We start from the raw sequence: 12,408 nt of genomic DNA, 5'->3' as shown, positions 1-12,408 counted from the left end.
AAACCCACCCAACTGATCACTTTAAAAAAAAAAAAAAAAAAATACCCATATCTATATACCCCTATCATATGATCGATCCTCTTCTACCAATCCAGTTTGAAGCTTTTTCACTAACTGCATGATGCAGACACTTCCTATTGGCTGTCAAGTCATACTTTTTGGATGCAGAAGAGAAGTGATGTCAGCACAAGGGGACAGTAGGGGACCAGCAGTCTCGGGCCCATCTGGATTAGCAATTTGCCAGATATGGCAGCAGCAAAGGACCTGAACAGTGAGTATAACTTGCTTCAGCAGGGAGAACCCAAAAAAAGCTTGCAGGATGGGTTAGAGGGGGGGGGGGGGGTATTTTGCCTGGAATGGGGGGGGGGAACTACCCGCATCAGTCTTCTTATATGTTTTCTATCTATTATATACAGTATATGTATGACAACTGGATGCAGCAGAACTCACAATCTATGACCCTGGAAGCAATCAGGAAAACACACTGAGCCAACAGGTGACTGTACACTGGCTGCTGCTTTGGCTGACAAACTTGCAAAACTGCCCAAATCCATAAATCACAATGACACAAAAAGTACTGCGTGCAAAGGGATCCACAGAGACACGTAGAAGGGCTTGAAGCCATTTAAATTCAAATGCTGAGATAGGAAGCACTACCATGAGCAATTATTATTATTATTATACAGGATTTATATGGCGCCAATAGTTTGCGCAGCGCTTTACAATATAAGGAAGACGTTACAGTCACAATACAATTCAAGACAAGATGGTAAGGAGGGCCCTGCCCGTGAGGGCTTACAATCTAAATTCTACCAAATATCTATGTATCAGAATGTGCCGAAAGACAGGTGTGATATTTATGTACTCAGCATCTGACATCCATCATTCAAACAAATCTCATATAGTATATAGCGCTCTGTATGTATCGGTCACCCCTTTTTTTATGACATCTACCTACATATCTTTTATTCTATTTATCTAGCAATAGCATTAATACATATCCACTATCTATCTATCTATCTATCTATCTATCTATCTATCTATCTATCTATCTATCTATCTATCTATCTAACCATTTAGTACACGGGCCTTTCTGATTTGATACAATTTGAATGGCTTGTTTTGGATTGTCCTTATATTACTCACTATTAGTAAATTGTCTATCTGTCTACAGATATCGATTCTTCTGTCTGTCTATCACTATCTATCTATCTATCTATCTATCTATCTATCTATCTATCTATCTATCTATCTATCTATCTATCCATCCGCCTATGCATATCAAATCCCTCTACCTAATCTCTAATATCCAATGTCCAATGTCATTCTAATTTCATCCATCCTAACATCTATATACTGTGTTCTCTACATGCTGTCTGAATGTTCTGTGTCTAGATGGGTTTCTAATTAGGTTCTGTCTAATTGGACCATATATCAGAACGTGTGGTGCTGCAGTAATGATATAAGGCTGTAAGGTGCACTGGCGTAGACAGTTATATAAATGGCCAAATTATCCTTTGTGAAGTCCAACATAGGATGATAGAGAAAGAGGGGGGGATAGAGAAAGAGAGGGGGGTAGAGAGAGAGAGGGGGATAGAGAGAGAGGGGGATAGAGATAGAAAGGGGATAGAGATAGAAAGGGGGATAGAGATAGAAAGGGGGATAGAGATAGAAAGGGGGATAGAGATAGAAAGGGGGATAGAGTGGGGATAGAGAAAGAGGGGGGGATAGAGAAAGAGAGGGGGGTAGAGAGAGAGAGGGGGATAGAGAGAGAGGGGGATAGAGATAGAAAGGGGATAGAGATAGAAAGGGGATAGAGATAGAAAGGGGGATAGAGATAGAAAGGGGGATAGAGATAGAAAGGGGGATAGAGATAGAAAGGGGGATAGAGATAGAGAGAGATAGAGAGAGAGCGAGAGAAAGCAGAAGAGAACTGCTATATATCTTCATCCACCACACACATGCATATATATGGTATGTAGAGTTCCATTCTGCTCCATATGTTTTAAATGACATTTAAGCAAAATATAAAATACATTCTTACCATATCCAGGAGTGGCGTCTACTGGGGTACTCTTTAACAGTCAGCATGGCTGCTTTGGCACAGGGATGCCCGGTACATACCACCCGTGTCTACGGTTCAAGCTTGCCGCTGCCCCATACGGGGTGCGTGGGTGTGTTTGTGCGGTGGGCTGTTCCAATCCTGCACCCCCGTTCCCCTCAAATCTAAACACTTCTCCAGCTCCGGCGAGATAACCATTCACTTTCAGAGGCTACATTGAACTTGGCGGCTCCCGCCGGCCGCCACGCGGAGAGGAGAAAACAAAGTGATCTTCGTGCCCACTTTGGCGTCAGCCGGAGCGGAAGGTCGCGCTGCCTCTCCTAATCTGTTCTGCACAAATCCCTTTCTGTTGACTGCCTAAGAAGTTTAAAAAGAATTCAGTGTTTTCAAACAGCCTTTGTTTCTTTTTCCAGGTACAAGCCTTGAAAGTAAAGAACAAGACACATTTTTGAGGTCATCTGCCAAAGTCCACATGACGGAGATTAAGCAGGCGAATTTTTCGTTGCTGCGCTCCTCATTATGTCAGGAGCACAGCCGCACGTCCTGTTTGACTAGTTCTAGTTTGTTGAACCTATTGAATGGAAGCTCGGGAACACCTAACACACAGTATCATGTTTCCTGAATGACAAACCTATAGCTCAGCCCGTCGCCCAGAGCTGGCCCTAAGAAGCTATCGTCGACGCTTAAGCCACAAAGATCCGTTTGAAAGCAAACGTAAAACTATCTGTTGAGAAGCGATTACACATTTCCAAGCGACTTTCGTTTTAAGCACTTTTTTTTTTTTTTTTAGTAACCCTTTCACTGCCTGACACCAGCCATTCCTCTAAGTCAGGGGCGGGCCACTCTGGCCTTCCAGCTGTGCTTTGACTACAAATCCCAGCATGCTTCTGTTTCTGGGAGTCACACCTGTAACTGTCAGTGTTGCAATGCCTCATGGGACTTGTAGTTCCACAACAGCTGGAGGGCAGGAGTTGGCCACCCCCAGGGGCTCTCGTGGTTGTTAAAGTGAACCCATTTCCTGAAATGTCATATAATCCTTGACATTTTAAAATCAATTTTAATACATTCGCTGCAAATTTCAAAATATCAATTCACGTGATACATTCTGCATAAAACTGGCAATCTGTAGCTTTATCAAATTTATTTTACAGGCTTGAAGCAATCAGGACCTAAATATGAAGTTTCATGCAGAATGTATCAGGTGAATGTATCAAGATTGATATTTTGACATTTCCAGCTTTTTGTAGGTGGATCCTGCCATGGAGGCACGCCCTGTTATAGGGTTGACAGCGCATTCCAATTGTTCTGCTGCGTTGTCACCCAATCAATGGAGATTACAAACGCTCGCCCTGACGACACACATTACGCAATCATGGCCCGCTGTTGAAACCCGACTTGAGAAATGCCGTGCCACCATTGGTGGAGGGCAATCATGACGCACATTACGCAATCATGGCCCGCTGTTGAAACCCGACTTGAGAAAGGCCGTGCCACCATTGGTGGAGGGCATGTAGACAGGAAGTGGCCGCCAAGAGACTGCAAAGATGTAACAAAGGCTGAAAAAAAAAAAGAAAAAAAATTTTCTCCAAAAAATTGCAATCGTTTATGATACAGAGTTAAGGGAGTTTTTCAAAACTAGAGCTTTCTGAAGCAGTTGCTGATGGCAACCAACCAGCAGCCACCTTTCATTTTCAGATTTTAACAAACTGATGCTGATAGTGTGTGCACTATTTTTTGCAATCGCATCGCATTGGAACGCAGGGCGTTGCTGTACCACACGTTTTCGGCATGGGCGATCGCACTACGGACGGGAGGCGTGTCTGCTGTGCCACTGACTTGAATGGCACCGCCACGCCCCCTCCTTCCCCAGAACACGGGGAGGCTTTGCTTATGCGATCCAGTGCTTTCATGGCACGGGACTGTGTAGTACTGGATGGTGTGAATGGGCCCTCAGGTTTGGATTGACCATACGCTCGATCTGAAACCCAAGCAGAACCCACAGAATAGGCAAATTATTTAACCAATTCATCCACCTGCCAAACCTCTGCCTGTGTCTTAGCCACCAATGACTCCCCGCTATGCTAATAGCGTATCTTCTCAGAAGCTGCACACAGCGTGCCGGTTTAAATGGTTACCGACACGCTCTGTATGCATATTCTGAAAGCGTGAGGGACGGGAGTCTGCGCTTGTCGGTCGTTCCAGGGATCAGGTGAGTATGAAAGGGTTATTAAACCCTCCGGCTTTTTTGCATATATATGAGGCTAGCAAGCAATAGATATATGCAAAAAGTTTTTAAAAACAAAACAAAACGCTTTAACTTACCCCATCTTCGCCGCGCGCTCCTGTCCAAAAATCCGAAACTGCTGTATGCAGAAAGTGCAATTTTCTGCCGAAACAGCGGCACATCCCTGCTTTCTTTTCTCCCCGCTGGGCACTGCTCTGTGTCCCAGCGGGGAGGAGAGAAAGTGACAGCCGGCCAAGCGCTGCGGAAGGAGAGCGCTGTGTTTGTGGGGGTTTTTGGGGGGGGGGGGCAAAAAAAAAATCTTGCACCAGGGCCCTTTGTTCCTTAGGTCCGCCACTGCACAGCATCATTGGTTGACTGGTGGCTGAGCCGCACAGCTACATTGGTTGCTAGGATGCAAGTGGGTGCACCCTATGACGCTGTGAGGCTGCCAGCGTCTCATCAACAAAATGATGCTTCCCTACGTTGTTACGGTGCACCAATCTGCATCCTAGCAACCAATGATGCTGTCTGAGGTCACACATTATCCTTGGTTGCTAGGACACAGGTGGCTTTGTGTTCAGCTTGCTTGGACCTTCGCCGAACCCAGTCAGAATTCCAGGTTTGGCCTAAGTGAACCCAGCCAAAGTCAGTTTGTTCCTCACCAGCAGCATGGCAGACATCCCAACCTGCAAAACCTTATTTCAGGGAGATGCCATTTCTGTTTTTTGGGTTTTTTATACAGCGGCCGTCGTCAGAATATAAAATAAATAATAATTATAATAATAATTATATATTTTTTATATCTGTCAGTGTAAAGGTCACAATTTATTAGACAGCCTGAGACCTTTTAAAAAAAAAACGCTGAGGAGTAGAGTCCCTGATACACAGTTGACTAGTTGCTATGGGCAGCAAATGAAATAAATGTTCTCTATAACTTGACAACCAGGACATATAATTGATTCTATATTATCCACAAAGGATTAACAGCACTCTCTCAACCCTGCAGCAGTGCCGGTACCAGCTCTCAATAGTAGTCTATGTCCACCCTCTCTGTGCAGCCAAGAGCCAAGCCTTGTTCTGAGGCTACTCTAGAGATCACATGACCTTCCTCCGGGAGGCAAGCCTCACTCTGAAACTTTACCCACTGATATCTTATCGGAAAGGTTTACTCAGAGTAAGGCCCCGTTCACATTGAGCGATCCGCAAATCGCGCGTTTGTCGCGCAATTTGCATTTTGCGCGATATCGCGCGACATCGCACAAATGCTTGCATCAAAAACCATTGAATTGCGGCACAATCCGCTCCAAAAAGGGTTCTGCTGTAGCGACACACGACCCGCGACAGCAGGACCCTTTGCCCCATTGCAAAGCATTGAAGAGCGATATCGCACGGTAAATAGCCGCGATATCGCGGGAATTACCGCGCGATAAATCGCTCAATGTGAACGGGGCCTAAACCTTTCAGGGAGAAAATGCCTCTCTCGCGGACATCAGGGAGCCGCTATCTAATAGAGGCGAGACTCCCTGAACATCAGGGAGACTTGAGATCCCTGGCATGGTCCTGTGCAAAAAAATGGCCTGTGGTGTATCTAAGTGCATACAGACCTACATGTGTATGTCCATGTAGAGCTGAGATGTGTACAAAAACAAAGTCAATCATTCAGAATGACTGAAGGTCAACATCATTCTGCGCCTCCACCGCCTGCACTTTGTTTACTTACCCCCCACCCTCCAGCCCCGAAAAAGTAAATTACTTGGCAATGGTGCTGCTAACACAGGGACAGAATTACCCCGGCCTTCAATCTCGTCTTGGTTTAAGCAGCACAACACTACAGGGGAATACTGACCTAAATGCAGCTGTGTGAATGGGCCCTATACCCTACAATACTGCTGCATTCAGATCCATATATACCTATATGAGGCATGTATCTCAATGCAACAATTTGCTTCCTCTGATTTCACTGCACACTGTGAGCTTCTCATAATGTGCATTAGAAGCTGCAGCAAGTCAGATAGAGGCCGCCTCATTTCCTGGCTGAAGGACGTCCAGCATCATCTAGCTTTTTCCTCCCCAGGATAGGCAAGCTCTTTGCAGATTAAACTTCATATTTAGGTGCTGATTGTTTCAAGTCGGTAACATGAATCTGATACATATATATATATTGATATATATTGCCAGTTTGATGCAAAACGTATCATGTGAAGAGCCGGCCTAAAGTGTTATTATCGCTTCTGTGCAACCACAAAGTACTAAACTGATGTCAATTAGCACTCGGGAAAACGTCAACTCGGGAGAACGTGGAAGCAGCGATGTACTGTTTTCCTTGGCTCCTGCATCTCATAGGATGGCATCTGCGGTTGTGAAATGAAAAGTGCACGTGCCAATTTGTTCTACTCTGCTGAACTACAGAACACTTATATGGAGATCAAGAAGGGGATGTTCTCTAGACCACTAGGGAAGAACTGGGTGGAGCTGACAAGCTACTTGGAATTTCAGCAGTGGAGTAACAATAGCCATAGCAGCCCATGTGGCTTCTATGGGGCCTGGGGGCGGAAGGGGGCCCCATTAATGATGGCAGAAGATGCTGTTGACCCTGTACCCCCTATGACATGTCCAATCAAGAAGAGCGAACAACAGATGTACAGGAGGATGCTATGCAGACAGGTTACCTGCTGCCTGTCCTTCGTTTAGATTCTAAGGGGTTGCCACAAATATTTTGCAATGGGGCCCCACGATCTGTAGTGACGCCCCTGGATTTCAGTGCAGCAGTGGCAACTTCGTCAGCTCAAACAGGAAGCATTTGTAGAGGGACCAAGCATGGGGAATGTTTTGGATATGCGTACTAAATATGAGTTGTTTTTTTTTGCCCAGGCATTTAATAAAAGGTGAAAACTTAAATAATGGTGAAGAAGTGAGCGAAGAGCATAGATATGGTAGCGTCAGAGATTAAAGCTATGACTATATATCCCAGAAGTGACATTTAGCAGTGAGATATGCAGGGTTATTCACAAAAGGGGGAAGAGTTTGGAGAAGGCAGGAGAAGTGAACAATCTAGACCAAAATAGCTGATTTGCAAAAATTCTCCAATTCAGCTCACTTCCCAGCTCAGCTATGTTGTCCTAGATTGTTCACTTCTCCTGCCTTTAATGGTGAAGAAGTGAGCGAAGAGCATAGATATGGTAGCGTCAGAGATTAAAGCTATGACTATATATCCCAGAAGTGACATTTAGCAGTGAGATATGCAGGGTTATTCACAAAAGGGGGAAGAGTTTGGAGAAGGCAGGAGAAGTGAACAATCTAGACCAAAATAGCTGATTTGCAAAAATTCTCCAATTCAGCTCACTTCCCAGCTCAGCTATGTTGTCCTAGATTGTTCACTTCTCCTGCCTTCTCCAAACTCTTCACCCTTTTGTGAATAACCCTGATGATATCTTACTGTCTTCTAGACCCCCTCATGTAACCTAAAACCCAAGAAGCACTACTATGCAAATAATGACCAACCTACTAATGCAGGGGTGAGCAAACTCCGGCCCTCCGGCTGTGGTGAAACTACAAATCCCATGAGGCATCTGTCTCTGGGAGTCATGCTTGTGGTTGTGAGATTCTGGCAATCCCTAATGAGACTTGTGGTTCCAGAACAGCTGGGGGCCGGAGTTTTTAACCCCCCCTTACACCTTTTGCGGACCAAACACTTCATCGGGGCTTCGGGTAAACCAGGATTTTAAATGGGCTCAAATGCTAATAATGCGTGCTTTATTATATGGATTTGTATGGTTTAAATGTTAAATCGTAGAAGCAGAGTATGCCTTTGTTATCAACAATAACATTAAGCACAGCCCCTGATGAAGGGGGAGTGGCTAGACTCACATAACACGTTGCCAGCTGTTTTGTGGATCATCAAAGCTATTTGGATTTTGGTCTGGCGCTTCTTCTGTTTGGTGTCAATAGTGAGACACCAAATGCGATGCAAATTCCAATTTACTAAGTATATTTTGTCTTCACTTTGCTTTAAAACATATACAATGGGGATGCAAACAAAACACATACTGCTGCAGGAGCAGCGTGTGCGCGCTGCATGTGTCCAGGCCTGTCTGGCCCTACAGACGGGTGCTCTGACATCTGATGGAAAGAGAGCAGGTCCAGCAGAGAGAGAGAGATGGTGCTGCCTTGAATAGAATAGGGCCTGCACAGCCCAACCTGGGCAACTAATTGGCCAGGAGGGTGAATGTTCTGTTGTATGTGAACACATTTCTGGGGTAAACTGTGAAATTATTTTTGTTGACACATTAAACTAAAATGGACTTTGCAGAGTGGGTCGAATCTGTTAAAACTCTTAATTTGTAAAGCTACTGACATTACGGTCCTGGATTCCATAACATCTCCTCCTTCCCACTTTCTGTGTAGGCACACCTGTATCACACTTACGTGGTGGCTTGGTCCTGCCCAGTCCCCACTTCCTAAATTGCACAGACCACCCTCATTGTGACTCCAATTCCTGCATGTAATGCTATTTTATGTTACTGAGAATTGGACTAACTCAGATAAGGGTGATGATATGATCCTCGGACACTACAGCAATTGGACTGAGGGTCAACATGTGGGACTGTCCCTGGCAAATTCTGGACAGTTGGACATATATGCATTGGGAGCTGAATTCTTACCATTGTGACATTTCAGAAATGTATTATTGATGATTATTGAAGGTCCACTTTAATGCCCATCTCCAAGCAAACCAAAAATAATTACTTTTGCAGTGAGGCCGCCCCAAACTGCGAGGGTTAAGTGCTTGTTTATTCCCAGGGGGCAGAAAAAAAAGCAATTTTACTTACCTGATCCACGCTCCTGGCTGCTAGACTGGTCCCTGCACCCTCTTCTCCCCTTCGTTCCAGGCCGCTGACATAATCATGCTTATTGCAGGTTCCAGAGACCTGCATCAGACTTGAGGAGGCCAAGGGGTGGTCCACAGCCAGAGCCGAGAGAGGTGAGCATTGACTGCCAGGGGAGCGGGGATCAGGTAAGTAAAACTGCATAAATGCATAAATGAGCACTTAACCCTTGCAAGGCGGGGGTAGCCCCAATGCAAGGGTATATTTTTGGTTTGCCCAGACATAGACTTTAAGATAGCAAAAGAAGGGATGGAATACTTCCATATGAATCTCTGTGACCCTAGGCCAAAGCCCCTACAGCCCCTTCCCCAAATCCATACTGGGCGCCCAACTCCCAATATACATCCACGCACTTTGCCAAGTATTTAACAGAGCTTGCTTTCTCTTTAAACAAATAAACTACTACAAGTAGCCGTTTCAAGTTACATCTCTAAAGAGGAAGTCTGATTATGCAAACCTCTTCTCTGCCAGGCTGCGTACTTTATTCCGACATGAAGAGGAGATTGTTTGCATATAATAAAAAAAAAAAAATGTTCCTATAAGCTTTGAAATACCTGTCTGCTGAATGAATACATGCTATCGGAGATAAGCTTCCCTTTCACAACGCTTCTGTGTGAAAAATGCAGTAAAAGTGTCTTTGTTGTCCACACCGGGGGATAAAAAGGAGCTCTGGTATTTCAAGTGAACTTGAATAGTTTTTTTTTATAACCCGACTCCCGCCAAAACGTATTTTTCATATTGGATAGAGCGGGAGCGAGGAGGTTTTTATTGCTGGAATGGGATCGAACAATTAGGATATCACCTCCATACTCACAAAAATAAAAAAGTATGAAAAATGTATATATATTTATGTTTTCTTATGAATATATTTTGTAATTAAGTCACAAAAACCACCTATTACCTCCTGCGCCAAATTCCTCTCACTGCCTGTCCCTCTTGCACAGTAGGACCCCATAGGAGTCTATGGGGTTAGTCTGCTGGCCAGGTGCAGAGGTAGATGGGCCCCATAGAAATCTATGGGGCTTATCTCCTAGCCAGGATATGAAAGTTGAGGAGAACTATAGAAGTTTGAAGGGCTTGTTTCCTGACCTGGATACAGAGGTAGATGAGCCCCATAGAAGTCGATGGGGCTAGTCTACCGGTCAGGTGCGGAGGTAGTCAAGCCCCATAGAAGTCTATGGGGCTCATCTACCAGCCAAGATTTGAAGGTTGATGAGACCTATAGAAGTTTGAGGGGCTTGTTTCCTGACCAGGATACAGAGGTAAATGTCCCGTAGATGTCTATGGGGCTTATCTCCCAGCCAGGATATGAAGGTTGATGAGACCTGTAGAAGTTTGAGGGGCTAGTTCCCTGACCAGGATATGGAAGTAGATGAGCCCCATAGAAACCTCTTGGGGTCGTAAAGTCTATGGGACTCGTCTACCTCCGTATCCTGGCCGGCAGACGATCCCCTTAGACTTCTACAGGCTCTACTGTGCTGGCATGGCAAGCAGTGAACAGTGAACCATCTACAGGTGGAACTCAGTAGGTATCAATCTGCAGATGGGGAGGGTGGGCTCTGTGATGTTAGGGGAGGGGGAGGACAGAAAGAATAAGTGCACTATAAGTGATGGGAGGGTGGGACAACCCCTCTACCTGGAATGACCTCCCAGTCAACACTACAGTGCCACCCGTGACTATTCCGGTAGTCCATGTCCAGCTGACTATCACATAAGACCATACATTCCAAGACTACATCGTGACATATTAAACCTTTCTTGGCCCATTCCTCACCCTGGTCCTGTAGCTCCATTTTTCTTCTCTGGGACTACCTCGAATTATGCTGCATGAAAAATGCATTCAATAAGAAATGCCATCCTTTCCTAGGCGGCTGGTTCTTATCTACCCGCTGTAGTATAAGGACCATTCACACCTGCATGTATGTGTTAGCCCGCATGTTGCAACTCGCACGCATAGGTGTGAATGGGCCTCGACGCTTAAAGTGGAAGCACAGAATGGCAGGAATAAAATGGAGAAATATGGGAATAAATGACACTGGGTGGGGGATGATGGATGTCAGAGACAAGAGTGACACAATTAGGCCAAAGGCCAACAACGCCTGCTAAGTAAACCTTTATCCAAACAGGCTCCAGAACAGGTTTGTAAAGCACACAAAATAGGCTATACATTGTGCTAGCATGAGGGTTGTCAGATCCGGATTAAAACTGCATGGAGTAATGACAATGCCTTTCCTATGACATCATCGTTCCAGGGGATTATTTGCATAGAAAGGTTGCAATGCTTGTCATGCGGTGGGTGGGGATGCTGATCTCTCTGGTAATTTAGGGAGACTCAGAAATGACACATTGGTTAATGTAAATGAAGTTTTAGAAACCGACATGGATGAATCTGTCGAAGGGCCATTTCACACCTATGCGTTTCTGCGTGCTTTGAGCAAATGTTTGTGATCATATATTATAGAGATTAGTGTAGAGACTTTCCATGGTACAGACATCATTAAAACACATAAACCTGCCTGATGACGTTTCATTGATTGCCTTTAGCTTGCTTAACATGCGCATCAATGTTACGTGTCCTCATTATAAAGTGATGATAACAAGGAATGAGATTTGGGTTTGTGCCAGACCTAGGTGTGAGATCCCAGACTGTGCGTCATTTATGGACTCTCCAAAGTATCGAACCTGTTTGGCCGCCCAAACTCCCAGCACTGCTGCTTCGGGGATGCCAGACAGCATCATTGACCAAATATATTCAGTACCATATTTGGTCAATGACATCACCCAGGATCCCTGGCGCTGAGTTTAAATTACCACAGCACCAGGCATCTGTCATTTAGTGATCACCAATGTAAGAGTGATTTCATTAATGGGGGGCAACCAATACGCAGACCTATGTGTGTGATCACAGCCCGTGCGTCATCCATGGACCCGCCAAAGTATGTGCTTTTTTGGCAGCCCATACTACCAGCGCTGCTGTAATGTGGGGATGCCAAACAGCATCATTCACCAAATATGGTCAGGACCATATTTGGTCAATGACATTACCCAGGATCCCCCGGCACTGAGTTTACAGACGAGGGAGCATGGAGACAGCTCCCTGACTAATCGGGTAGCCAGGTGGCAAGTCATAACACAGTGCCGGGCTTTCTTATTGGGACTTCCAGTATCGGTATTCGGCTGCTGTTGGAGGAGGCAAGTGTGTACCTGGGAGGGAAGGGGTTTCAGCAGATTTGGAT

The 12,408-nt window shown here is 45.2% G+C and overlaps 1 protein-coding gene across 4 annotated transcripts in view; it reads right to left on the bottom strand.

Annotated features, from left to right (window-relative positions):
- PDE4B (phosphodiesterase 4B) overlaps positions 1-12,408 on the bottom strand; it is a 247,534-nt gene that overhangs the window by 135,745 nt on the left and 99,381 nt on the right. Inside the window, exon 1 of one of the 4 annotated variants that reach the window (XM_018563092.1) lies at positions 2,045-2,161. The exons of the other annotated variants lie outside the window; for them this stretch is intronic. Coding sequence (XP_018418594.1) covers positions 2,045-2,091 — 47 coding nt within the window. The 5' untranslated portion in view covers positions 2,092-2,161. Of the gene's footprint in view, positions 1-2,044; positions 2,162-12,408 lie in introns of those variants that run through there. 4 annotated transcript variants of the gene reach the window in all.

The sequence above is a fragment of the Nanorana parkeri genome, unplaced genomic scaffold (assembly GCF_000935625.1).
Source record: "Nanorana parkeri isolate BGI_ZX_2015 unplaced genomic scaffold, ASM93562v1 scaffold630, whole genome shotgun sequence".
Taxonomy (NCBI): Eukaryota; Metazoa; Chordata; class Amphibia; order Anura; family Dicroglossidae; genus Nanorana; species Nanorana parkeri.
The sequence above is the reverse complement of the archived record's forward strand: the minus strand, read 5'-3'. Positions and strand labels throughout refer to the sequence as shown.